At 39.8% G+C, this 27,241-nt stretch overlaps 1 protein-coding gene across 6 annotated transcripts in view; it reads right to left on the bottom strand.

Annotated features, from left to right (window-relative positions):
* The window catches only part of MICU1 (mitochondrial calcium uptake 1), a 1,714,640-nt gene that overhangs the window by 1,633,023 nt on the left and 54,376 nt on the right, over nucleotides 1–27,241 (bottom strand). For 5 of the 6 annotated variants that reach the window (XM_044055988.1, XM_044055992.1, XM_044055993.1 and 2 more), the window contains exon 2: nucleotides 9,619–9,780. In XM_044055988.1, coding sequence (XP_043911923.1) covers nucleotides 9,619–9,779 — 161 coding nt within the window. In that variant the 5' untranslated portion in view covers nucleotide 9,780. Of the gene's footprint in view, nucleotides 1–9,618; nucleotides 9,784–27,241 lie in introns of all 6 variants that reach the window. The other variant, XM_044055989.1, reaches the window with a different exon arrangement.

The following is a 27,241-nucleotide window of genomic DNA, read 5'->3' as shown; positions in this document are numbered from 1 at the left end:
TTATGTTGCAGAAGAGGTTTAGATCCCTAGACAGAGTATTTCTGAGGTCTTTTGACTTCCTGATGTGCAGTAGGCCCATCAATATTGGGTTGGGAGATGCCTTGTAAGCCAAACACAGATCACCTGGAACCACTCAAAAATAAAACACCAAGTAACACCAAAAACTCGGTAGTTTGGTTACAATAAAGACTGTCTTCCGAAAACCAAAAATCCGTTTCACCAAGAATCACATCCAAAATCCGCAGAATCAAAACTCTTTAACTGACAACAAGAAATGGATTTAGCGCTTTCATCTCCACACTGGAGAACTCATCAGAATCAATTCTTAGCACTTCTTTCATTTCTTTTATACACAATCACTTAAAAACAATTAGAAACAATTGTACTTAATAAGAATCAATCAAGTAATCAATCAGGTAATGTGACAGAACATAACAATATCATTGGCTGGCCATGTTGATTCTCTTAAAACACCATAAACAGTAAGTCTTTCTTTTAAAGCTGGAAGAGACATAGAAATATGTGTGAAATATAAAATGTATTGTAATAGTTTGTATTTTATATGTATATAGATATCAATCCATGTAAATGTCAATACATATAAATATATGCATTAGGGACATTATGTAATACCTGAACTACATGTATTCAAACATTGGAAATATTTGCATATAATAGTGTGTAAGTGCAAGTAGGTGAGTATGTAGATGTTGTGGATGTATTGATACTCCAATTCCATGTATGCCACACACTTCTTTGTTTTCATATGTCGTAAAATAAATTCATTATAAATATACAGGTATAAATATGACAGAACAAATACATAGAAAAAAAAATAAAATATTCGTATATACGGTTTAATACAAGTATAAATATAAATATGAATATAATTATGGATATGAATTGATAATATAATAATAAATAAATAAATATATTCACAATAGTATACTTCTGTGAATATATATAAATATGTAAAAATATAAAAAGTCTAAATCCATTTCTTGTTGTCAGTTAATAAAGAGTTTTGATTCTGCGGATTTTGGATGTGATTCTTGGTGAAACGGATTTTTTGGTTTTCGGAAGACGGCCTTTATTGTAACCAAACTACCGAGTTTTTGGGGAAACACAGATCACCTCTTAGCAGTCTGTAGGATACAGAGTACAGTGACAGGGCTTTGAGTTGGTCCATGTAGGGTATATTGTTTAGGCCTTGTATACTTTTAGTAAGCATCTCCGGGGGTGCATCAATTCTTCCATGTATCTGGACAGATACATGCCAGAGAGGGTATTATACTCAATGGCTGCTCTAGTAAGGATGGATTAAAGGGGAAAATGACATCTTCAGATCTAGACACAATCCTTTCGTTTATAAGCTGTGCAGTAGAGAAGGATTCTCTTATAAAAGTGGACATATGTTGGTTGAAAGTTAAGCCACTGTCCACACAAGTTTTCAAATCCTGAACAACTGAGTCAAGGAGCATATTGTCAATGTGGTACTTCCCAAAGGAACATAATAATGCATTTATGGCATGTAGTTTCAGTCCATGATTTTAGCTCCAGTTACTTGTTTGGGACAAACATTCCTGCACGATGGCCAAGTATTTTTTGGATTTAATGACTGTTCCTAGCTTGCAGTCATCTGTGAACTTAGTCAGCCAGAGTCCTTTGGTATTACCTTTTACTTCAGAGAAACAGATGCCAAACAAGAGAGGTCCCAGCACTAAACCCTGGGAGACTCCACTTGTGACTGGGTCTCTTTGTGGAGGTGGCTTCCCCTGTTTTGATCTTCATTCTGTGAACCAGTTGGCAATCCATTGGGTGAAGCAGGAGTTTATTCCCAGTTTATTAAGCTTTTCTACTATGCCTAAGTGTGGGACTGTGTCAAAAGCTTTGACCAGATTGAAGTATGCTGAGTGTACCATTTTACTTACATTCACTGCTTTGATGACCTTTTAAAAAAAAAGTCCAACAGGCTAAGTAAGCAGGAACTGCACTTGATGCATCCAAACTGAGACAGGCCTGATGTCTGCAGGTTCCCCATATCCTTATTTATTAGACACATAATGAAATATTTCCATGCCTTTGCATACAAGCGTGGTCAAATGTATTAGTCTGTAATTGCCTGGGTCAGTGGGAGGTCCTTCCTTACACAGGGTAATGACTGCAGCTGTTTTCCATTCTCTAGTTATAAAACCTCTATGAAGGCTGACATTAAATAGCATGGCGGGGCTACATTGTGCTTCATGCTATTGAAGATATATCCAGAGATATTTTCAAAATCCATCAGTGCAGTATTTTTTTAACTTTTATTTAACATTTGTTTACCAGGAAAGTCTGACTTGGAATGAGATAATTTTCTGGGGAGACTTTGTAATGTGGGAGAAAACCAGAGCATCTGGAGGAAATGCACACAAACGCAGGCAGGACATGAAAACTCCGCTCAGAAAGCACCCCAGCCAAGAATCAAACTGGAGAACCTCTTGCTGTGAGACAATGCAAACCACTGCACTGTCCACTTCTGATAATGCTTTTAGGATTTAGTATTGTGTGAGAGTTGGAGGCAATTCAGTTTCAGGTATATCTAGAGGGACAGACAGAGGGGTAAAGTTTAAGCCAAATTCATCGGTCAGTAGGCTCACTATATCTTCAGCTTCTGTGTAGGTAACCATCATTCACAATCAGCTCAGCACTTTGCTGCAATGTGCTTCCAAGACTACAAACATAACTAAAAAGGCCTTGTGATTGTCTTTGCCTTGGGTAGCTATTTTAGCCTCACACTTGCCTTTGGTGGATTTTATTAAGCTCCTGAGCTATTTGTTTATTTCAATAACAAGGGATCCATGTGTTTGGAAATTACTCTTCTTACTTCTGGCTAAAATTCTATTACTTTTATTGCAAAGCCTGTTGACATTATGGTTTCCCATGGGGGGATGTTTCCTTGGTTTACCCTGTACTCGTTCCTACAGGGTACAGCTACATCTAAGCAGTTACTTACATGATGATACAGTGGGATGTTTTTGAACATTCAATGGAGTTAGCAAGGTTTGGCAGTGATTTGAAGCTAGCCAATGTATCACTTAGGAGTAGGCGGTTTGTCTTACAGACATTTCTAAAGGTACCTTGGGTGGAAGGGGTCTCTGGTTCCAATTTTATTTTGAAGGAGATGGCTTTTTGGTCAGACCTAAGAAGTGATGAAGATGTGCAAGAGATGGTTCAAGATGCACCTATATTAGAAAGGACATGGTCCAAAATGTTGTTCCTCCTAATAGGTAGTCTGATTAATGGCTCTAGGGCATTTGTATTGAAAGTCCAGGAACCCCTGTGCTTGTGCACTAGTGGTGGGACATAATTGCCAGTCTACAGCTGGATAATTTAGATCATTTAGGGAAATAATACTAGGTTTAATAGTGAGTCTAGCTGCTGTAAATAGATGTTGTGGCTTTCTTGGGTCATAGAGGGAGTTCTGTAGCTACCTAGCTAACACACAATACTGAATCTTTCTGATGAATATCTGGGCATGAATAAATGCCACTGCATCATGCTGCTTTACTAGCCTTGATGCAAGTCTCTTCTGGATGAAGACTGAGCCACTATTGCCTTTTACACTCCTGTGCAATAGCTAATCTAAAGTATGGAAGACATAATAGCCCTGCACAGCCGGAGTACTTTCTTGATTTAATACATCAAGGTACTAAGGCTGCTGGGGAAGCAACTATATGAAAGACTTGCTGACTTCCAGTTTCAAACTTCATCTATTTTGAATGGAATAGTTTCTAATGTACATTTATGTGAATTGGAATGTACCATGGAGATTTCACTCAAAGCATACTGCTTAGACCTCTTCTGATAATTGCTTGCCCCTAATGTCTGTCTCCAACTAAGAGCAGTTGTTATTGTAAAAGAACATAGCAACTTTGCATAGCAACTTTGCAAATGCAAGAAAGAACCCTTCCAGATGTTACTCAAAAGAGAATGTTCAGATCTCCCGTAATTAACTGCTTGCAACCTGCAGACTCCCAGTTTCCGACTAAGAATGTGCTACTGAAAAAAGAAAAAAATAGTAACTTTGCAAATCAAAAACAAAAAAAAACTGTCATTTTCATATTGTTCGTCATTTTATCTTGTTTTCAGGCCCACTTGCTTAAAAAGACTTTTGCCTATATCTTACACAAAGGACATTATTATAGACACCACTTCTACACAAACAGGAAAATATTTTAATTCTGCATATAATCAATATATTTTTATATTTCTCCTTGCAGCCCAAAATCACATCATTATATTATCTTGCTTCTCTCTAGCCTTTCTTACCTTAGTACAGTCTAAAGTCTGGATACATTACAACCAAGAAAAAGTACTTTGTTACTTTAACATCATTAACCTGTATAGCAGTCACTGATAAAACTCCTCCCACCTCACATCTGAAATACATGTATCTGCATACTACACCAGACTGTTTTACAACATTACATGCAATTTACATCTTAAAATGTTTATATAAATAAGAGCAATAATGGTTTTATTTACAATTGCTTCAGTCCTTCAGTAACCTACCAAACATGAATGACAAAGTGGGGGCTTATGCTTTACAGTTCACCCATCATTTTTTAACACAGTCAATAGACTTTCAGTCATTTCTAGCCACTTCTTGCAGAACCACATTTCATGTGTCTTCTCCTGTATAGGTATATGTAAAATGAGACTGGTGATTTGCAGTTCTCCCATTTATTCACTAACTTCACATTATTCTGGCCTTCTTCCTGATCATCTCCATCTCTCAACACTGGTCTCTGGTTCAAGTCCATGATATTCCTGTTTCTTTTAGTCAGCTCCTGGGATCTTTTTCAGTCAATCAAGTATTTGCTTTTGTAATAATGAAAAACGTTTCACTGGCAAAATCTCTTCAAGAGCTTTGTTACTACCAGAAGAATGAGAAGCAGGGATCCCTTCAGCTTGCTGGCTCAGTTTCTGTTCACTACTTTTTTTTTTTTTTATTTCATTAGCCTGTTCTGCAAACAAAAATGTATTTGATACTCTTTTACGCCTGGTGATAACAACTATTCATTTACCACAAATACACTGGTGTCCTCAATTTTAATGCTTTTCCCTTTCTGTCACAGTTTTGCCTGAAGTACCTCTTTCTGCTGGTATGACTAACTTTACTAATAGAGGTCTTGGCTGCTTTCCCATAGTCAAGCCTTTTGAGCATAGACCAAATGTGCCCTCTCAATTAACAAATTCTGCTGTGAGCACCAGTCCAGTTACATATTTGTACTTTCAGAAACTTAATGCAATTTATCCCTTCCAGTTTCTGTGGTATAGCAAAAAAATTCAGGTTTTCTCTGGTTCTCCGTTTTCTAACTCGACTATTTTTCAAAACAGCTCTTTTTGAGAAGACTCATTTTCAGACAATCTTTCCTTCATTTCAACTCTGGTTTATGCAGTTACATCAACTCATATGAATAGCTGCTTACAGCTTCTTTGGTTTATTTCTCAGCCTCCAATGTCCCACTTAGTTTAAAAACTTCTAAGTGGATTTGATTTATTTTTCCCTTAAATTACTTGAAGCCATCTCTTCGACACAAGTGAATTTTGAACTGCTTTCATCTGCAAGATTATTCCCAGCCAGTGTTTCTTTTTTTCTTCTCCTTTTCTAGTTGATTTTCTCTTACTTTCCCCAAATCTCTTTTTGGCTGCTATCCAGGCTGTGTAAATTATTTCATCAGAAGCTTACTACCACTGCTTCCTTAACTATGACAACCAACTGAAAGGATATCGTCTCCACAGAACTGTAAAAGTGCCTTGGCCTAATACTGGATAAAACTTTCTCTTTCTAAAATCACATTTACAAGGTAGTTATTAAAGCTATTGCCAAATTAAAAGCCTCCTACTCCATATTAAGACACCTCAACAGAGTCTAGAACAGTACTTATTAAGGATGCATTCATTCTTAGACTTAATATGTCCTTCCAATTGCCACCTTACATTCTAACTATAATATAAATAGAATCCAAACAGCAATAAACAACGTCATAATTTTTAATCGCTCACCACAATTACATTGCCATTGTCTCACATTACAAAAGGCTAAACTGATAGTAGACATAGAAAGATCTAGTCTCATTTTATATTCCCTGACATTTAAGAGCCTAATTTGAAGCTTCTACCCATCCTTAAAAAATGACTCAATATCAAACCATCTACTCTCTCAGAAATCAGAACAACGACACCCTAACTTTAAATCATCCACTATTTAGACAAACGTCAAGTGAGAAGAGCTCCAGTAAGATTGTTCCAGCAGACAGCAATCTTCTTTCACTGGAACTCAGATTGCACACTGTAAGTAGTTTAAAAAAAAAAAACAACAGGGAACACTTAAAAAGCACTCTTACCTCCATACAACTTGCAATTTCACCAGCACATTTGACATTTGCCAAACTGAAATACAACTCCTAAGGATGTCACACCTACTAAGGATGTTGTAAAATAGCCTACCTCCCACTCTGGTCGGGTGTCAAAATAATTTAAGTTTGTACTACATTATTTCTTAGCATTTTTGGAAGACAAGGAATTGAAAATACCTTAAATAAATTTTTTGCTATATAAATCTACTGCATGATACCTTGAAAGAGATTATTTCTACTTTGTAAATGCATGAATTTATATTATATTACTGAAGGCATTACACATGTAATGCCTCTTCATATTACTAAAAAGATGGAACGGTGAATTACGGGAGGGTATGGCCGTAGCTTGGGGGTAGGGGAGGGAAAGAGCTAGCTACAGCTGTCAGTACAAATTTGAAAATCCTAGCTACATCCCTGAATGCAAGTATCTGATTTAGACCACTTGGTGTGAAATACATACCACTGTACTCGAGTGTATAAATGTAGTTTTAAGAAGAACTACCCACCAAAGCTATCATGTCAGCCAGGAGATGTCTGCACAGCAGTATGTTGCAGTGTAATACATAAAAATCTATCATCCAAAGGAAAGCAGCAGTGGGCAGGTGCCTCCAAGCTTCCAAAATAACATACTCCAAGGCAGGCCATAAAAGACAGAAGACGAGAGTACCCAGGTAAACAGTCTCTTCAGTAATAACAGGAAGAAAAAGGGGAGTGAACCAAATATAATCCAAGCCCTTCATTAAGGCAGGATGAGTCGAAAAGCAGCCAAGGAATGACTGGACTGCTAAACTCTGTCTACATCCAGGATGAAAACTTCCTACTCCTCTGACCCCCCCCCACCCCCAGAAGCAGCTCATCAGAGGAAGAGATAATCACCCGCTCCATCCCTTCTAAGAGCCAGATTGTGAAGAGATTTAAAGAAGCTAGACATGAGCATGCCACTGGTGCAGACAAGATGGCAGGCAGGGGAGACCCCATAAGTGGTGGCATGCAGTGTGGAAGGGCCCATGCTGGGGCTGCTACAGGCATCTAACAAGGTCCCTTTGAATGAACTTCTACACCTACACTTACAAAACAGTTAGACAAATGTCCAACTTTCTCCCAGTCTGACTCACAAATCCTGAATTGGGCTCACTCAGCAACTCCTCCTCAACTAGGGTAATCAGTTTGAATGAGAAAAGGAGGCAAAAGAAGTCAGAAAATAAAAAGATCTCTTGTTCATCAAAACACAAAAGGATATGTAAATGCAGAAACTTTACATTTAATAGAAAGAATCAAGACACAAACTGTAACAGCAATGAAAAACAGCTGCTTGGCACAGGAGCTGAGCATGCTTAGCAGACAACACAAAGTCATTGTATGAGTTACTGTTTCAGTGTTCCTGTTCCTAACAGTGAAAATATCTAAAAAAAGATGCTACATTCTGAACAGTGGAATGGATAACCCAGCCTTTAGACCAGTGAGGGAGGGTTCCTGATATTACATAAATTGTTCTACCACCATTATTTTCCTTCTTCCACAAGTCAGTTAACATCAGTTAACACAACTTCAACAGACTACTTAAAAGTTCAGAGGGGAGGGCCTTACCCTCTGCCAAAAAAGAAGTTTAAAGGACAAGAAAGATATGTGATATTTGTCACTTAGACAATTGCAGACAATAACAGTCAATGAATTTTACATGCAGGGATTTTGCATGCAGAGTATCATAGTAGGCAGATCTGTCATGAGGTGTTTGGCTACAAAAGTGTCACGTCACATGAAAATGCACCACAAGATTAGAAAATCCATGGACATAACAAAGGACTTAAGGTTTGCTACAAATTTAAAGATTTCAATGGTGTGATAATAAGGCAGGAGGTTGTAAAATCAATACCTATTAGAGATATTTGCAGATGCAGCCAGAGCACTGGCTTTATGGACTATTTCAATGGACACGTCACAAAAGACAGTCTTGACTGCAGATTCAGTGATCTTCCCTGTGGTAGTGGCCTTAGAATTGTGGCAAGAACAGATGAGAAACTGGGTTGTGTGGCTTCATTCAGATAACACTGTGGTTCATTCTGTGAATAAAATCCTCTTTACTTTTTTTTAGAAAGAACCCCCCCAAACAGTACAGTCATTTAAATTCAGAATCTGTCAACAACAGGAGCAAATGCTGGTATTACAGCAGCAGTGCTTTTATGCAAATCTTTCAAACAGAAGCAGAGCAGAGTTCTCCAAAAGGTGAATTTCTCCTTTTTTTCCCCATCAGTTGAAGGGTACTTGCCTGCCTCTTTTGTGCTGCAGAGATCTTAACATGTAGGACTTAAAATTTTACTTCAGATCTTTGCCACATTTAATGTGTATGGGAGTCTACAAGTGCTTGTGTTACACAATGTGATGTTTTTGGGCAACATAAGGCACAGCTTCTCTTCCATTAAGTGAAAAAGTGTAAGGATTAACAAAAATTCACTTTAAAAGGAAAGTGCTCAGTAAAAAAACACCAACTCAGTGTTTCTACCCATCAACTACAAAGTGCACATTTCTGAGCCCAATGTTGTATCAACACATCTACAAGGAAGTGTCACTTCCTGCAAATGACACTGCAAGGGTGGTGCACATTGTCTTGTCGGATGGCATTTTATACATAGATTTCTATAAAAATGGCAGTAATGATAGTGATTTCTTGGTCAGCTAAAGGAAAAGGAGCTAAAAAGTTACTTAGAACACTCAGTGTTAACTTTGTCATCACTGTGTGCATGACCTTTAAAGAAGATGAGAAGGGCAGCGAAGAAAAATCTTTAGAAGAAGCTATGGACTCAAGAAGGTCACATGAATGATGGAGAGACAGTCATTCGTAAAAGAATTGCTTGATCACAACTGATTGAAAACACAACTAAACCACCTCATACATCAAAAAAAGCTTCAGCAGGGAAACCCGTCCCCCACAGCTTCCAAGTGGTGAGGGTAGAAGCCTCCAACACTCCCATTTCTTACACAGACTAACTCAATGGTCACTTATAAGTGGGGAGAGAAAAAAAACTCCCCAGTACAGTACACAGTGATAATAACCAAACACTGATGCTGAAGTGCCTTTTACAGCAAAGATGCAACCTATGAGTATTAATTTAATCAGCTGTGACCGGGCAGTTGGAACCCAATCAAATGGCCAGATACTATTAGAGAAGTGGTCATGAGGCTACAGTTGATGTAAACAAAAAGTAATACTCACGTTTTCCACAATAATCCTGCAGAAGCAGTTGCTGCCGTTGCTCCAAAAAAGGCTACCATCATCATCCGCCGTCTGTTTTTCAAAGGAATTCCAGCACCATAGAATCGCCTAGAAACAGCAGCTAGTCCTGCCAAAGCAGGCAAAATTCTAACACGGAACATCCTGCTGACAAAACAAGAAAATACATTAATAAATTGACTGCTGTTACTGAAAGTCTTAATTCCAATACTGCTATACAGCAATGTACAAAGATGGCACACTTGTACAACTAACATAATTTAATAAAAACTAGAAAAAAAAACTCCCATTCTGTACCAGCATTAAGAGCACATCTCTGTCTTTTCTCAGCATGCAGCAGCTCACAATGCACTTGCTCGCTCTTCTTAGTGTGAGGCAAGTCTGTGCTCGAGACAGTACATTCCATTTTTTTTTCTTCTCTCCTTTCCCAAAAGTTGTGCAACAGAGGAGTTGATATATGTAAATCTGTGGGATTTGCCCTGCAAATAAAAAAGTTATGTACTCACCATAATGTTACATAATGTTACATCTGTGTTGTTCATTTTCATTCTTCCTCAGCTGATGAGTCTTAAATCTGACTCGACGCTTCTACCAGATCCTAACTCTCGAGCTCCTTCCTTTGTCCATAATGCCCTGCACAGCTAACATACCTCAAATCGAGTTTGCTGCCCATCGGAGAGAGTGTACAGTATCTTAATAGAACTCAAGAAGGTATAGAAATAGAAATAGAAAAAAGAGCTTTAGCCCAAACGAGGAACAACCGTTCCCAAACTGAAAACCTTAGGCCTATCTAAGAGTAAAGGGAAGGAGGTTAGGAGGGCGGGAAGTTAAGGAAGAATGAAAATGGACAACACAGAAGTAACATTATGGCAAGTACATAATTTTTTTTTTTTATCTGATGTTGTCATTGTCATTCATTCCTCAACTGAAGGGGCAGAGTCCCCAGCTACATGAACCTTTGGTGGTCTTCAAGGAAGCATATTCTGGAGTACTTCGCAGCCCAAAGCAGCTCTGTTCCTAGATACCATGACCAATTTGTAATGAACAATAAAAGTATAAGCACTGCACCAAGTGTCAACTGCACAAATGTCATCTATAAAAGCCCTTAACGAAAAACCTAAACCTCATAGAATGAACTGTAGGAGGCCTGGGCAAAAATGATCCTTTTACTATAAGCAAGACAGATACAATCCGCTAACCATTTGGCCAGTGTAACTTTAGAAACTGACCTGCCCAATCTGTTAAGTGAGAAGGATATAAAATATTGGCCAGCCTTCTGGAAACCTTTGGTTCTATGCACATGAAAACTAAATTGTCTACGGACATCCAAATGATGGGGCATGTACTCTCCCTTATTTGAAAAATGTGGAAAGAAAACTGGGAGGTTAATGACTTGGTTAATACTAGACTCAGAAGCCACCTTAGGTAAAAAGATGGGTTGGTCCACAAGGGGCACCCTGTCTTTGTGGAAAACCAATTAAGCAGAATTGGAAGAAAGAGCCTGGAGTTTGGATACTTATCTAGTTGCTGTGATAGCAACTAGAAAAATGGTTTTCCAAAATAAAAAAATTTCGGTCTGACCTGGTTGAGGGTTCAAAGGGGCTTTAGGTCAGAGCTTGAAGCAAAATAGTTAATTTACAAGGAGGAGTAGAATCCTTTAGTGGAAGTCTAAGTAGAAAAGCTCCTTTTAGAAAGGCTTTCCACAATTTAGAAGAAGCTAAGGAAGAAGTACTTTCACCTAGATGAAAATCTGAAATGTCAGCAAAATTGACCTTAGTAGTAGAAAAGTGAGCTAAAAATCCAGTGAACCTGGTACAGGGGCAGAAAGAGGTCCCAGAAAATGGATCTCTTCCTTTCACTTTCGTAAATCTTTCTAGTAGAAGCTTTTTGAGAAGATAAAAAAATTACAATGGACTGGTAAAGACAGCCGGGGCTGTCTGGCAATCAGTGAAACTTTAGAAACCATGAGGTCACTTTAAGCACTGTTATGTCCAGATGAGTCATATCTGTTGGCTGAGGCAGGAGGTCTTGATTGGAATCCAGTATCCAGAGCGGATGCTGAAAGTGAAGCCAGAGGAATGGGAACCAAATCTGACAAGGCCAAAAGGGTGCAATGAGGATAACTGTACTCTTCAACTGGTATGCTTTCTGTAGAAATTTAGGGATGAGAGGTAACTGCGGGTAAGCACAGAGTAGACCAGAGAGCCAGTCGTGAACTAGAGCATCACTCGGTGATCTCTTGTTGGAGAGATCGGGGTTAAGAACCTGATGCATTTATTGTTGAGAGGAGAAGTGAAGAGGTCACAGCATGGCTGGCTCCATCAATGGAACATTCTCTCAGCCACTTTGACATCGAGAGATCACTCGTCAGGTGTTAGAAATGACCTGCTTAGTTTGTCCACAATCATGTTGGCTTTCCCCAGTATGCGTGTTGCTATTAGAAAGTGGCCGGAAGAGATTGATCATTGCCATGCTCTCATTCCTTCTCAACAAAGCGGATAACATTTCATTCCTCCCTGTTTTTTGATGTACCAGACTATGGACATATTGTCAGTCTGAATATCAATCGTCCCGGAGGGGAAAGTATCTTGTAAGGCCTGCAATGTTAGGAGGACTGCTCTTATTTCTGGGATATGCATCTTGGCCTCTTCTGCAGACCACATACCTTGGACTGCCCTTCCCACATAGTGCTCCCCCACCCCAGTTGGGAGGCATCTGTGGTCACAGTGGCTGGGGGCAGGGGAAGAGCAAATAGACAGCCTTCAGAAACTTTTGTTTGATTGAAGCTACCAAAAAAGATAATTTGCAAAACGTGTGTGATCTTGATTGTGGGACTTAAAGACTGATGAAGAATGGATCACTGTACTGAGAGTCCATTGTAGAATTTGCATGTGAAACCTGGTTAAAAGGACTAGGGTGATAGCTGCTGCCATGAATCCCAAGGCTTGTAAAGTTAGTCATGCTTGGATAGAAGAATGCCGGATTATTTTCTTGGCCTGGGATCTGAGTGCATGGATTCCACCTGGAGGGAGAGAGGCTATCCAAATGACCAAGTCCAAATGAACACCTATGAACTGCAAACTCTGCTTAGGTGGGAGTTGTGATTTGCTGTAATTGACTGTGATGCCTAGATGGAGACACAACTAGAGTAGGTAGCCCCTTGCCTGTAGGAGTAGATGCCTGGTTGGAGCAGTTAGAAGCCAGTCATCTTAGTAGAGAAACACTCAATCCCCACACTTTCAAATGAGCTGCTACCACCACCATTCATTTGATGAACACCCTGGGGGCTGTAGCTGGGATAGCTACTAAAGTTCAAAAACATGACACTGATATATGTAACTAGAATTATGTCACAGAAAAAAAGCGAAAAAAAAAAAAAAAAAAACACTTTTAAATTAAACGGAAACAAACTTCTTGGCAGAATTGGAGATGTTGAACTGAAGTGTAATCAGGCATATACATTCCTATAACTCTTCCAAATGATGCAAAGTAACTTGAACACAACTCACAACAGTTCTAGTTCTGATGAAGTCTGTGATGGTGCAGATGTTTATTTTCAGTCAACATTTTGCTTCCTATGAGTTTGGAACTTCTGAGTTTGTTTATACAGCAATTGTGCTAGTGCCTCATTTGTTTCCTACAAGTCTGGAACTATTGGGCTTGCAAAGGGAAGCTTCTTGTGTTTTTCTAACCACAAAGTATTGGATTGGGTTTACTCTACTACAAGCTAAACGGACAGTCAGGATTTCCTGAGCAACCAGGCATTTGCTCTACAACATTTCATCAGCTTTTACAAGCATTTAAAGGTACTTTTTTATGGTTGTTGTGGTCTCATGACACAGACTGTTGTGAGTTGTGTTCAAGTTACTTTGCATCATTTGGAAGAGTTATAGGAATGTATATGCCTGGGATATAAACAGTTTTGGTGTGTATCAGTCCTTTTATTACACTTCAGTTCAACATCTTGCCGATTTAAAAGGAGTGTTTTTCATCTTTTTCTGTGACATAATTCTAGTTACATATATCAGTGTCATTTTTGAACTTTAGTACACCACTAGTCTATCTGCAGGATCTGATTATACGTTATCAGTTGTTTGTTCTTGCACAATCTTATTAGTTACCCTGGGGGCTGTGGTGAAACCTAAGGGAATGCTCAGAACAGGTAATTGCTCTCCCAGCTGGAAGCGCAGATACCTTCTGAAACACCTGTTCATTTTGATGTGACAGTAAGCATCCTGAAGATCTATTGAGCGCATCCAATCATCCTTTCATAGTAGGGGCAGAATGGATTGAACCATGGCCATCTGAAACCTTGAATATTGCACAAACTGGTTTAGTTTGCCAAGATCCAGAATGGGTCAAAAGTCCCATCTTCTTTGGCACCAAGAAAAATCTTAAGTAGGTCCCAGTTCCTCTCTGGTCTGGGGGGAACTTCTGGATGACTCTTTTTTTAAGCAGCTTTTCTATGTCTAAGGCTGCTCCTTCCCTCTGATTGGGTGTATCATCATGGATTCTCTTCATTCTTGCAGAGGGATTTTGAGAAAATGGTAGGATATAATCTTTGGATATAACTGTCTGCACCTAAGAATTTGTGTTATGGATAGACAAGCTCTTTGGATCCAGAGAAAAATGCCTACTGACTGCCTCCAGAGGGCAACAATTGGGACGGTTTTCAGGAGTGCCAGCAGGGCTTGTCTGAGAAGAAATCCTGGAAACACTGGTTCTGTGGGCCACCTCTGCCATGGGGGCAGTGTTTTCTGTTAGAGTCCCCCCCCCCCCACTATTCCTGGGAGAACCATCTCCTCATGAGTCTTGGAAAGGACCCTGGGATTTACAGAACCACATCTTTCTTCCTTCTTGAGGATTCCAGGAAAGGGGTCTTTGAGGGGTAGAAAAATGTATCCCTACAATAGACAATATCTTTCTTTCTTGCTCACATCTGGACAGCATGTCTTTTACTTTAGGGTCAAATAAGGAAAATCCAGCAAATGGAGCACTGATGAATGAAGATTTAAAGGACTCCGCAAAGTCACATAGGTGCATCCAAGCATGTCCAGCAATAGCTATGCCTCAACCCACTGCCCGTGATGTACCTTCCACCACATGGGAGATCAGCCTCATGGATGCATTACATATAGAATGATAGGTGGCCAGATGCGAGGAAACTATTTTGGTCCTCGGCAGACATGGACCAGAAAGAGATTTGAATGGTTCTTAAGCCAAATCTCTTTACAATCTCATACAATGTGGCACAGAACAAAGGTCGCTGCAGCATAAGCATGCTTATTGAATCTGTCCAAGGCCCTAGACTAACTTTTAGGGGAATGGACAGAAGAGCTTTTCTCTGCAAGTCTTTTTTAATGGCTGCTGCCACAACCATAGCATCAACTGGCACACCCTTGCTCCAGTGTGTCCTGTCCTTGAAGGGGATAAAAATTTATCTAGACCCTTACAGATGGGCTCCATAATATCCAGTTCCTTCCACACCCTGTGAAAAATGAGGTCTATAAGTTCATCAGCTGGGGGGGGGGGGTCACCCAAGACGTAGCTGGGCCAGACCTGAAAGCCTCCATGAACACAGACTCCTCTTGGGAAGGGGTTTCAGAAGACCAACCACCTTTTTGTTTTAAAAGCTCAAGAATGTTTCCAAATGAGACATCTTTAGGTGGAGATCTGGAGGGCTCTTCCCCTTTATTGAAATCAGTGTCCTCCATATCTGTTTCCTCAAGGGAATCTAAGTGACTCCTTTTACACAAGAACTTCAAGAGAGTGAAAAATCTGAACAGAAGATCCCTGACCTCACCACCTGGAACGTGGACAGAGGAAGAATATGAACAAAGAGAGACCTCAGTAACTCCTAGACTCCGGAAGACCTCAGACTGGAGTACCATAAAACCATGCTCTAGGACCAAGAGCATTTCACTCTTTCACTGTACCTATCCCACAGCAATCAGGTATAGCTCCTATAGCCAGAAATACAATGAAAATTGTTGTTCCCAGTGCAGCACTCCACACTGCTATATTCTTTATACCATAGGCACAATGGCTAAAAAGATAAATAAATAGGCACTTTGTTGAGGTGCTCTTGTATGGGCTCCCAGCCATGCCTCCATAACAGCTATGGGGTGCTGTGATATGCATGTAAACATATAGCATTGTGCACACTAACTGCATGCTGCTGTCCCCATGTCATGTGATTATTGTGTGGCTGGATCAGTCCCAAAATTATAATGCTTTTGGGGCAATAAAGATTCACTATGCATCACTATCCATGGCATGAGTATGCTATGGCGGCAATCATTCATACCCAATTTCCATCAGGCTATGTAGTGCTAACATTTCCACAGTGCAGTCACATTACTACTTCTTTCTGCAGACTCCACCTCCTTACAGATATTTGCCCAATACTTTCTTTTTCTTCTGGCAGAAATCTTGAGAGGTAATTTGAAGAAAACAAAATTTACTGGTTTCATTCTACAATCATATGTATTTCCTAATTTTCTCAGTTGCCAATTACATACATGAAACTCTTTTGCCCCTATTTCTTCATGTAGACATTACAGCTTATATGAGACATTTAAGTGGAAGTTTATTTTTCTACAGCTGTTGAACTCAAGGTCAAATTCAAATATTCTGAAACAGTTATCGGACTTTTTTTTAGAACAAGCAGTCTTGCTCTCTCTCAGGATTTGGCTATATTCCTAGGGCACATACACAATTAGCATCTTGTATTACATAAAAAAATTTCAGTCTGTAACATCTTAAAAAGAATATGTCAAAAAATTGCAGTTTAATATCTTTATATGACAATCCACCAGAAATTACTCAACCTGGTTTAAAAAGAACATCAGTACTAACTGTGATATGGGCGACTTTATAAAAAACTTCCATCTTGAAAAGGGTGGTAGCCAACATGCCACTTATGTGCTACTGTTTTTTTTTTTTCTTTCCAAGAACTGCATGCTCACTGGTGCCAGTCATGAAACATCTGGTCATATGATTAGTCCCACCTGTCTGAAAGCAGCAGTGAGCCGCTAGGCACTGATAGCAGCAGCTTCATTTTTTTTCAATGACAGTGTTCTGTGCAATAAGTGAAAAGATGAGCAAATGCACAGAAGATCGCTGAAGTTTCCCAATGCTGCTAATAATTAATTATGTCTTAAGTAAAATAATGCACAATGAAATGACGGACTATAGCAATGAATATAATAAAATTCAGATCCACTTCACAGGTGAAATGAAGCAACTCGTTCTGAACATTTGCGTAGTCTAATGTACTAAATATTCGGCCTACGGTACTAATTATTGTTCTATGTTTACATCTCCATGGCAATAAAATTCATTTTGCAGAGTAAGACTAGACATTATAGTCAAAGAGAAGGCCAAAATGCAGGCTTGGCTTTGGTATTCAAAGCACAGTCTGTCCCAGACCAGAAATGGGTAGTCAAGCTTTGCAGATAAAATCTAGAAAACAAAAAGCAAATAAAGGTAACAGGTTTAAGAAGATAGTGCTTCTTGAATAGTTGTGCAAGACTGACATAATGTCAAGTCATACCTGAAAGGAATTTTGAGCATCTGTCACGTGCATATACCACCAACAATACACTTTCTCATAACATGAAGAAATTGCAGATGCTGTAATTAAAGTAATAGTATAAAAACTCAGTGCAGGTGGAACCAGTGCATCGTCATAATCATCAGTCAAAAGATGAACTCCTATACCTAAAATATTTGCTACATTACATATTTATATTTTTACTGCAGATCATTAAGATCTTTGCTGCTGACCCACTCTTTGCCCCTTCCCTGCCTTGACTTTATTGCCTAGGATGGGGACAGACTGTCAATGGCTGGTGGACATCATTACTGCAAGGTTTGTGCCCTTCCTACACTGTCCAAACTCCTTTGTTTACAGTTGATGGTCATCATCATGTGATATTCTCGAACAACTGCATATGTGTGTGAATCCACCATGCATATGCAGCTTAGCTCATGCAACCACTTTACACTGCACATCATACATCTGTTGCACAAAAAGATGATCACACTACAGTGGACTGGAGCATCAACCTGTCCCCAGGATGGATAGGACTCTACTGACCATTCAAGCTCACCTTCCCTCACTGGCATCTCCACTGCCTAAGTTCCTAATCAGGTTAACTGGACAGCAGTCAGGAGAATGGCAGTGGCTTGAAAAGAAATTATTTATCACAAAGCTACTGGCACCCAATGTTAGCAATGAGTGTTGGTAGACCCCATATAGATGAAATTAGCATGTAAACAAACATACTGATTGGTCTGTGAAAACCAGGTGAAGGTTTGCCTGAAGCCTGCCAGTCTCATTACATTACTGAACTTGGGCTTGCCTTCTTTGCAAACCTTTATCTGATAATAAATCTGATAATGAGAAGCCTCAGAACTGCAACATTCATAACTCTGTAATCACGGCAAAAAAATTGTAGCCACTTTACTGACTGTGCACGTCAGACATTTGACTATGCTATAAAATAGACAAAGTATTGCTATATCAGCTATGAACCTAATCATCTACTCCAGCTGGCTTCACACAAATATGGACTGGTCCTGCAAAACCAGAACAAGTGTATAACTTCAGCAAATTACAGCTGAGCCAGTCACTTGTATTCATCAATAGCCCCCCTTATCCAGCAATCAAAACCAAATGTATTGACTATGCACACTTCAAACATCACAATAATAAAATAAACACCTGACTACTGTGATTTACTTTAAACCTACACACACGTCACCACCAAATACAGCACATGCTATGGCTGTGTATATCTCGGATGTTTGATTGAGATCAAGAGAATGAATACATAAATAATAGCCACATTTTTAAACTTGCTCCTGTCAGAATCATACAGTGTGCAACATATTACAAACCCCTGTGCATACATCATATGTATGCATGCATACAGACGCACACATATGCTCGCACGACCACTGATTGTAGACACTTCTAGGACTAGGAATGTATACTTCAGATGTTTGCTTGTGACCAAATGAATGAATGAATAAATATAATAACAACTGTCACTAGGGACTGTATCTTCTCAGCTCACTGCTGTCAGAATATGGCGTTCAATTCATTTTACATCTCCCACTTCCCTCTCAATCTCTCAGTTCAACAGTCAAAGAGAAAAACAACAAAATAATGGAGGATAAAGGACCAGAATTAGGAAGAGATGTCCTTTTATACTTAAAACTTGCTAGAATAACAAAACTTTACATCAGCATGCTTTTCCTAATGGCTATTAAGTCTGAAACTCAAATATGTCAATATTTCATGACTGCAGTCTTCACTGATTCGCCAAAAAACCACCAATTTTATGAGAAGCAGTCTAAAATATGAGGCAAAATCAGAAGTGGTAAGAGCATCTATGTCTCCCACACACACATATATTACAGACTCCCACACATAAAGTGGACTATCCATTACAGCCACCTATATGCCTGTACACCTCAGAATTTTAACTGCAATAAAATCAATACACGTGCTACACAGGGATTTATCTTCTCATCTCATTACTGTTAGAAGACTACATGCAACTCACTGCACCCCACAAGCACACACATGGACATGTATCAACCACAATTTTTCCCATCTATACAGAACTGAGCCCAATATCTCCTCTGACTGCACACAACTGCCCCATACATCCTGCTATCATAGGAGACAGGAATTCCTGGACAAGCAAGAGCCCTCTGGCCCATTCGCTCCGGCTCAGGTATCCCCAATGAGCCTATCTGCTTGCAGGAATAATCAGAAGGTAGGGAGTAGGTTAGCTTTGCTTTTCCAGTATGGCAGCCTACCCCCTCCCATGGCAGAATATCCCACCTCCCCTGCAACAACTCTTCCGAGCTCTGCTACCACTGCCTTCCAAGGGGAAGCATGAATTTACACACTGAATTCCCCTTGGCTCACAGTGCAACTTGCATATGGCAGCAAAGGCTCAACAGACTTCAGCTCCATGAAATGGACACCTCGTGTTCCAGCTAGGTGTCACCCATGAGGCAAGCTAGAGCTGCCTTCATACCCCAGGAGGGGTGAGGCGGCAGTGGCCACTCTCTCACATTCTCTCCCCATCAGCTCCTATTAGGTCCTGAACTACTATTCAAACTCTGGTTGCCTGCAAGACATTCAAGACTTTAACCCTCAAGCCTTCTATACCATGGAGTGAGTAACACCTCTCAACTTCTTAGCTCAAGAATCAAGGAGAAAACTAAAAATGACAAAAAAATGAATATCAGGGACAGATACTATACTTACAGACTTAGAAAGTTGTTAGGCTAGTTGTTTCTGAATCAGCAAACATATTCTGAATACTTTTAAATGTGAAATTCAAATGTCTGTCATTATTTAATAATTGCAATCCACACTGATTTGTCAGGAAAAAAACAGTATCTTTATAAGGAACATCCAGCATAGGAGGCAAAATTCAGGGATATTCTGTGGAATAGGAATAATGGGGGGCATCTATGTCCCCCGCACATACAGATACATACAAACTCGCCCACATACAAACTCTTAAGTAAAATAATGGATAAGTGGCACATACCACACCTCTAAAAAAACTCATCCATGCTTCTATCTCTGCCAATGTCTAATACTTTTGTTTCACATTCAGTCTGGTTGTCTGAGCCATTAGAACTCGCTGCTTCATGGAGTGTCCCTGTGAGACACCTTTTCTGTGATATTGTAGCCATTTTGCAAAAGGTAGGAAGCTCTGTAAAAGGTGGAAATTGCCATATTCTCAGTTTGGATTAGCTGCAATGCCAGGCTGTTCTGAAAACAGTCCAGCAAGCAGAGTCAACAGATTTCTTAACAAGAACTTAATAGTTCTCAGACCTCTGCTGAGTTTCAAGCTGCAGAAAGGGAATAGGAAAGTAAAGTTAGCTATTTACAAAAAATAAAAAGGTAAAATAACAGAAATGCAGTTTCTTTGTTTTATTTTTTTACTGGGGAGGCTATAGCCCAGCAACCAGTACCACAAGTCATCCTTGTGCAGAACATCTCAGATAAAAAAAATATATACCTATATATATGGGTCCCCTTCTAATGGTTGACATTTCAAAATGTCGACATTCATATGGCCGAGACCATATGATTGGCATTTGAAATGTCGACCATGGGAAACCAGCATAATGCTACAGTGTGGAATGGAAAGATTTCCACTTCCGCACTGTAGTGCGATCTTGGAGTTGGCATATTTAAGTTACCGGGGGGGGCAAAGCAGCATTAAGGTAAGTTTGTGTTTTACTTGTAAGGGTCGAGATTTCAAATGTCGAACATATGGTCTCGGCCATTTGAAAGTCGACATTTTGAAATTTCGCCCATATCAAGTAGACCCATATAGATATAGCTATACCTCAGAAAGATACAAACTAAACAAGCATGGACTCGAGACACAGCCTACAGGATACCCTAACCATAGCACAGAACTTTCACCTGTCCAAATACGATACTTGCCATGACCTATTTGAAAGATATGTAGCCATCTTAACAAGACTACATCAATACCTAATAATTCAAATAAAATACAGACAGGTCCACCACAGAATGAGGCTGGCAATGAGGCAAAAACCATGAACAGATGTTCAGGAAGCTTTTTAATCCACACAAGCACAAACACGACGACTGAGCGCTTTCACCAGATAAACTGGTATCATCAGAGTCATTCTGTGGTGGACCTGTCTGTATTTTAATTCCTTGTGGATTCCTTTGTTGGAATACCTAATAATTCAAATTTATTGATCAGAGTTTTATATCACCCTATGATGATGTGAGGTAGTGCCAGCTATCCCACAGAGAGTAGGGCAGTGCATGTGTAATATATGCCAGCATAGCTAGCTGGAGCTTTGTGAAGAATTTTATGCCATTTGTATACCAAACTGATTTGTACAGATGCTTGTGTTAAAAATGTATCAACAGCAGATCCTGCTAGACAGGAAATATACATATATATCAGACTGTACTGTTACAACTGAGGAAATCTATATATGTTAACAGAGGATGCTGGAAGGGAAGGGCTTAAGTTGAGCTCAATTTACCTTAAGAAAAATAGCCAGAAATTAAATTACTTGGTTTATGGCATAAAGATTTTATCTCGCAGGCAGCCAGAGATGTAATGTCTGGGAAAGGCCTGGGTTCTTATTGTCTTTAGTGGTGCACTAATTGCTACCCTGGGGTGCTACAGAATGGCTGGTTAGTTTCCCCATGAGGGATGAAAGTATTGGAATTGTTTTACAGTCTCCAGATGACTTAGCAAAGCTCTAGGTATGTACTGTGACACATCTGTTCTAGAACCTGGGACAGCTTCTAGTTAGGGGGGTAGTGTGGGAACCACACAGTCGGGTGACCAGATGTGATGCCATTCTACAGCCAGCACTGAAATTGTATTTAGATATTAGTGAGAGATGTGATAGTGACACTCAGCACTCTGTTATTGGAACTGACAACAAAGACACTCCTCCACTTCATCTTGCCTTGCTCAAGCAAGTAAGTAGGGAACAGTAATTCTTCAGTCAGTTAGGAAAATAGTGAAACTAGTTAACTATTGTTTTTCTGCAATTAAGTCTTTCCACTCATGATATTTTTTTATATTTCTTGTGAACTGAAACTCTTCTGTTTATTGTAAATAGATATTCAGTATTTCATGTTTTCTGTTTTATTATTAAACATATCTATACCTTTCATTGTGGTCGGTCTTTTAGAAAATAGATTAACATTGGAAAGTGACTGCATTAACTTTGTGACACTGAGCTTCATTCTCATGGAAGTCTTCTCACTTGGCTAATACTGCCATTTGTACAAGTATTAATTTTACTGAGAGTAATTGGGTACCCTGGTAAAAGCCTTAACGTAGCTGGCTGGCAGCAGTGACTCTTCCTTACAGTCTTGGTGGAGGTGGTATAGCAGGTAAATCTGTACCAGCCTTTCACAGGTGCAGGGGTGTGTGTGTGTGTGTGTGTGTGTGTATAAATCAAATCTCATAGTGTGTGTGTATATCAGCTACCTTGAACAGGGACACAGAGGACTAGATTCCACAGAGACAAAGGTGGAGTCTTATTTGGGGCCTGGAAAGGAAAACCCAGGTCCAGGATTGGAGTGCGCTCCCTGTGTGCTCTTAAGGGAAACTGCGCTTGGTGCAGAGAGCTGCATCTTAAAATACTGTGCATATCCACTTTTTTCTAAGTGAACGTTCTCCACCAGTGTCAGTGTTGAGGATTGAGGCCTCTTGATTACTGTCTCAGAGGGAGGACATCACAGACCCAATCAAAGGCTTCACCATAAATTATTACTATAAATCTCGTAATTCACAGCACAGAATGATGATGTCCTCGATGTATTTCATCGACCTCAGGAATATTAATGAGGTCAGATAATCAACCCATAACATCAACAGCCTGGTTTCGATATTAATGTCGACAGTTGCCGTTGACAGACATGATATATTTCTCTGCCTTGTTGACTATCTTCTTAACTGCCATTCACTTGACTGTCGACATTTCGACACTCACTCCTACCATGTTCGAACAGGAGCCGGACGTTAAACTGACTTTCAGTCTTTTGACTGTAAACCCATCACAACATACTTTTTCATTTACAGCTGATTATTGTGTTACAGGTAGCGGATTTATTTTCAATACATACATGTTGACATGTGGTGTAAAATCCTATCCTCTCCAACTATGATAATAATTTCTCTATTATTTTTCCATAACAAAGTCAATTTATGGGCTTGTATGACCCCAGGTGTGTCACATTCTGCTTCCTTTTTTAATATAGATTCAACAAGCACATGCTGCCAAATCTTCAGGACTCTCATACTAAAAGGCCTACTGGATAACATGTTATGTTAGTCTATGTTTTCAATAGAGTATTCTCAAGTCATTATTACTAATTCCACCTCCCCACTGTGTTTTACTAGGTCCCAGATTTCTTAGTACTTTTTCCAACATAATCAGCTACAAACAGTGGTTCAGAGGAGGCTCTAAGGTCAGCACAGATTAGGCTGAAGATTTACAGGTTCACTGGAGAGAAAGCACAAGAGTTCAAGGAAATATTCAAGTCTCTGGGACCTCGGGAAGAATACGAGGAAACAGGTGGAACTGAAGAAAAATGGCAGTACCGCAAAACAGCATGTGTAAGGACCACAAAACAAATATGTGGTCGAGGCAGGCATGTAAATATGGTACACATGAACAGCTGGTAGTAGAATGCAGAATTCCAGGAAGTCATCAAAACCAGAAGGAAAGCAGAAAAAAGGGGGAGACAGAAAAGACAGACCACGCTAAGGAGGAATACTGGTTGGCAGACAAAGATGCTAAGAGACCAGCTTCAATGATGAAAAACAAGGTATTAAAGGCATTCTACCAGCTTTTGGAAATTGAATTGGTAGATAGTACAAAGAAACTCTAGCTAGCTCCAAGGCAAAGACAGAAAGATAAAGAAGATAGTCATCACACACTTCATAAGGAATGCCAGCAACAATCTGCTCACCAGTCCACAGGACATCAAAGCGAGATGGAAGCAGTGCTCCCAGCAGCTTCTGAATGAAAAAAAAACAAAGAAGCTATACTGCCCATACACAACCTATAATGGAAGAAGAGGAGGAGCCCACTCTTAGAATAGGGATCCTAGTGCTTAAGTATACATGAACAAACTGGGACATTCACAAACGTGGACAGTATAGCGGTATCAAACCCTGACACAATTCATGAAAGTTCTGCAGAGAGTGACTCATAAAAGAATACATGAGTAGTAGAAAGCAAGATGGGAGATGAGCAGTTAGGATTTAGATCAGGATGCATCTCAACGAGCTCCATCTTCGCATAGATGAGAAGACACTGGGGGTGAGGGAATAGTCCAAATGGGCATGCAGAGACTTGAAAGCATATGACAAGGTCCCAAGAAAGCTGATTTGGGAAGTCCGGTGATGGTTTGAAGACCCAGAAACATTGGTAGAATTAGTGCAAGCTAGGTGCAAGAACTCAATGACAGAAGTACGAACAGTGTTCGGATTCACACTGGGGTTCCCAGTGGGAGTGGATGTGCATCATGGTTCAGTTCTGAACCCACTAGTGCTCTTACTGGTGATGAACTACATTAGTAAACAGGTAACAAGGTCAGATAAACAAAGTTGCTATATGCACATGATGTGGCATTACAGACAGACTCTGAAAAACAGCTTCAGTAAAGGATGGGGGAATGGAATGGAATGCTAAACTAAAGGCACACGAGATGAAAATGAGTACAGATAAGTCAGCTGTACTGGCAGCAAATGGAGTAAATCAGAAGAAGCTGAGAACAGAGATACAAGCAGAAAAAGAGTGGAACAAGTTAATACCTTCAAGGGCCTGGGTGGGGTGGCTGAAGAGAAGGGTTGTCTGAATGAGGAGGCCAAAGCTGGAATCAGAGGCACTGCAGTCAATTAGTACAGTGTGTCAGGGGCAGTGCATGATGGAAGAAGGCCAAAACAAGCTGATGATTAGTGATCAGCAGTATGGTTTCATGCCAGGAAAAAGCACCACGGATGAGATGTTTGCTCCGAGAGTGTTGATGGAGAAGTACAGAGAAGGTCAGAAGGAGATGCATTGTGTCTTTGTGGATTTAGAGAAAGCATATGACAGGGTGCCTAGAGAGGAGGAGTGGTATCGTATGAGGAAATCAGGAGTGTCAAAGAAGTATGTAAGAGTGGTATAGGATATATACGAGGGTAGTGGGACAGCGGTGAGGTCTGCGGTAGGAATGACAGATGCATTTAAGGTGGAGGTGGGATTACATCAAGGATCAGCTCTGAGCCCTTTCTTATTTGCAATGGTGATGAACAGGTTGACAGACGAGATCAGACAGGTGTCCCCGTGGACTACAATGTTTGCAGATGACACTGTGATCTCTAGTGAGAGTAGGGAACAGGTGGAGGAGACCCTGGAGAGGTGGAGATATGCTCTAGAGAGAAGAGGAATGAAGGTCAGTAGGGCTAAGACAGAATATATGTGTGTGAATGAGAGGGAGGATAGAGGAATGGTGAGGATGCAGGGAGAAGACGTGGGGAAGGTGGATGAGTTTAAGTACTTGGGATCAACAGTTCAGAGTAATGGTGAGTATGGAAGAGAGGTGAAGAAGAGAGTACAGGCAGGATGAAGTGGGTGGAGAAGAGTGTCAGGAGTGATTTGTGACAGATGAGTACCAGTAAGAGTGAAAAGGAAGGTCTACAAGAGGGTAGTGAGACCAGCTATGTTATACGGGTTGGAGACAGTGGCACTGACAAAAAGACAGGAGTCAGAGCTTGACGTGGCAGAGTTAAAGATGTTAAGATTTGCACTGGGTGTGACGAGGATGGACAGGATTAGGAATAAGTATATTACAGGGTCAGCCCATGTTGGAAGGTTTGGAGACAAAGCCAGAGAGGCAAGATTATGTTGGTTTGGACATGTGCTGAGGAGGGACACTGAGTATATTGGGAAAAAGATGCTAAGGATGAAGCTGCCAGGTATCAGGAAAAGAGGGAGGCCTAAGATAAGGTTTATGGATGTGGTGAGAGAGAACATCCAGGTGGTTGGTGTGACAGAGCAAGATGCAGAGGACAGGAAGAAATGGAAACAGTTGATCTGCTGTGGCGACCCCTAACGGGAGCAGCCGAAAGATGACGTGTGTGTGCGTATGTAAATATTAAATACACATCTCTAAATGCATATACATATATAGTTTTATATATATATATATATATATATATATATATATATATATAGATATAGATATAGATATATATATATATATATATATATACACACACACACACACACACACACATCTATATATATTATATATATATATATATATATATATATATATATATATATAGATCTATATATATATATATATTGTCTCTGTTGCAATGTGCTTCAAATGCATTTAGACTTTGATTTCCATTTTCTAGTAATTACTTTTTTTGGAAGCCACCAGAATTAAACTTAGCAAGTCCTTACTGCGTCTAGGCAATTCAGATATTGAATCCCAGCTCAAAAAATAATTTCCTTAAGTTATACCAATTTGCTCACCCAGTATTTCACACAGCGTGTTTGGTAAGGAATTTTTTAAGTCTGCTAACTTATTATTGTCTCAACAGATATGTTCCCAGTTGCCTCTTTCTTCTCCGTTTCCCAAGTACCTGAGTTAAAATTCTTTGGAGACTATTTGGGGTATGAAAATGCCTATGCAAACATTTCTAAGCAAAAATCCTAAAATCTTGTAGACTTTGTTGCATTTGTGGGAGCTATACATATATCCTGCCATTGTTTCCATGTGAATTGCTTGGCCAATCTCTGTCCCCAGTCTTTCCTAGCTTCCTCTGATTGATTTATATAGTTATTGTGCAATATTTTATTTACCGTAGTAATTATCCATTTTTAACAGCAATTGCTAGTCCAGATTCAACTAAAAACTCTACCAGAGCAGGTCTTTCACCTAGAATTCCCCACATCCTGTTCTTTTTGCCTGTACTCTGATATCAATCCCTGATGGGAGAAGGCAGTCTGTAGCCTGCAGTCCAAATGTCTCCTTGGCCTCTTCCCATTCCAT

Source organism: Protopterus annectens, chromosome 14.part0 (assembly GCF_019279795.1).
Source record: "Protopterus annectens isolate FY-2018-M chromosome 14.part0, PAN1.0, whole genome shotgun sequence".
Lineage (NCBI taxonomy): Eukaryota > Metazoa > Chordata > Ceratodontiformes > Protopteridae > Protopterus > Protopterus annectens.
Note: the sequence above shows the minus strand (reverse complement) of the source record. Positions and strands in the feature narration are given on the sequence as shown.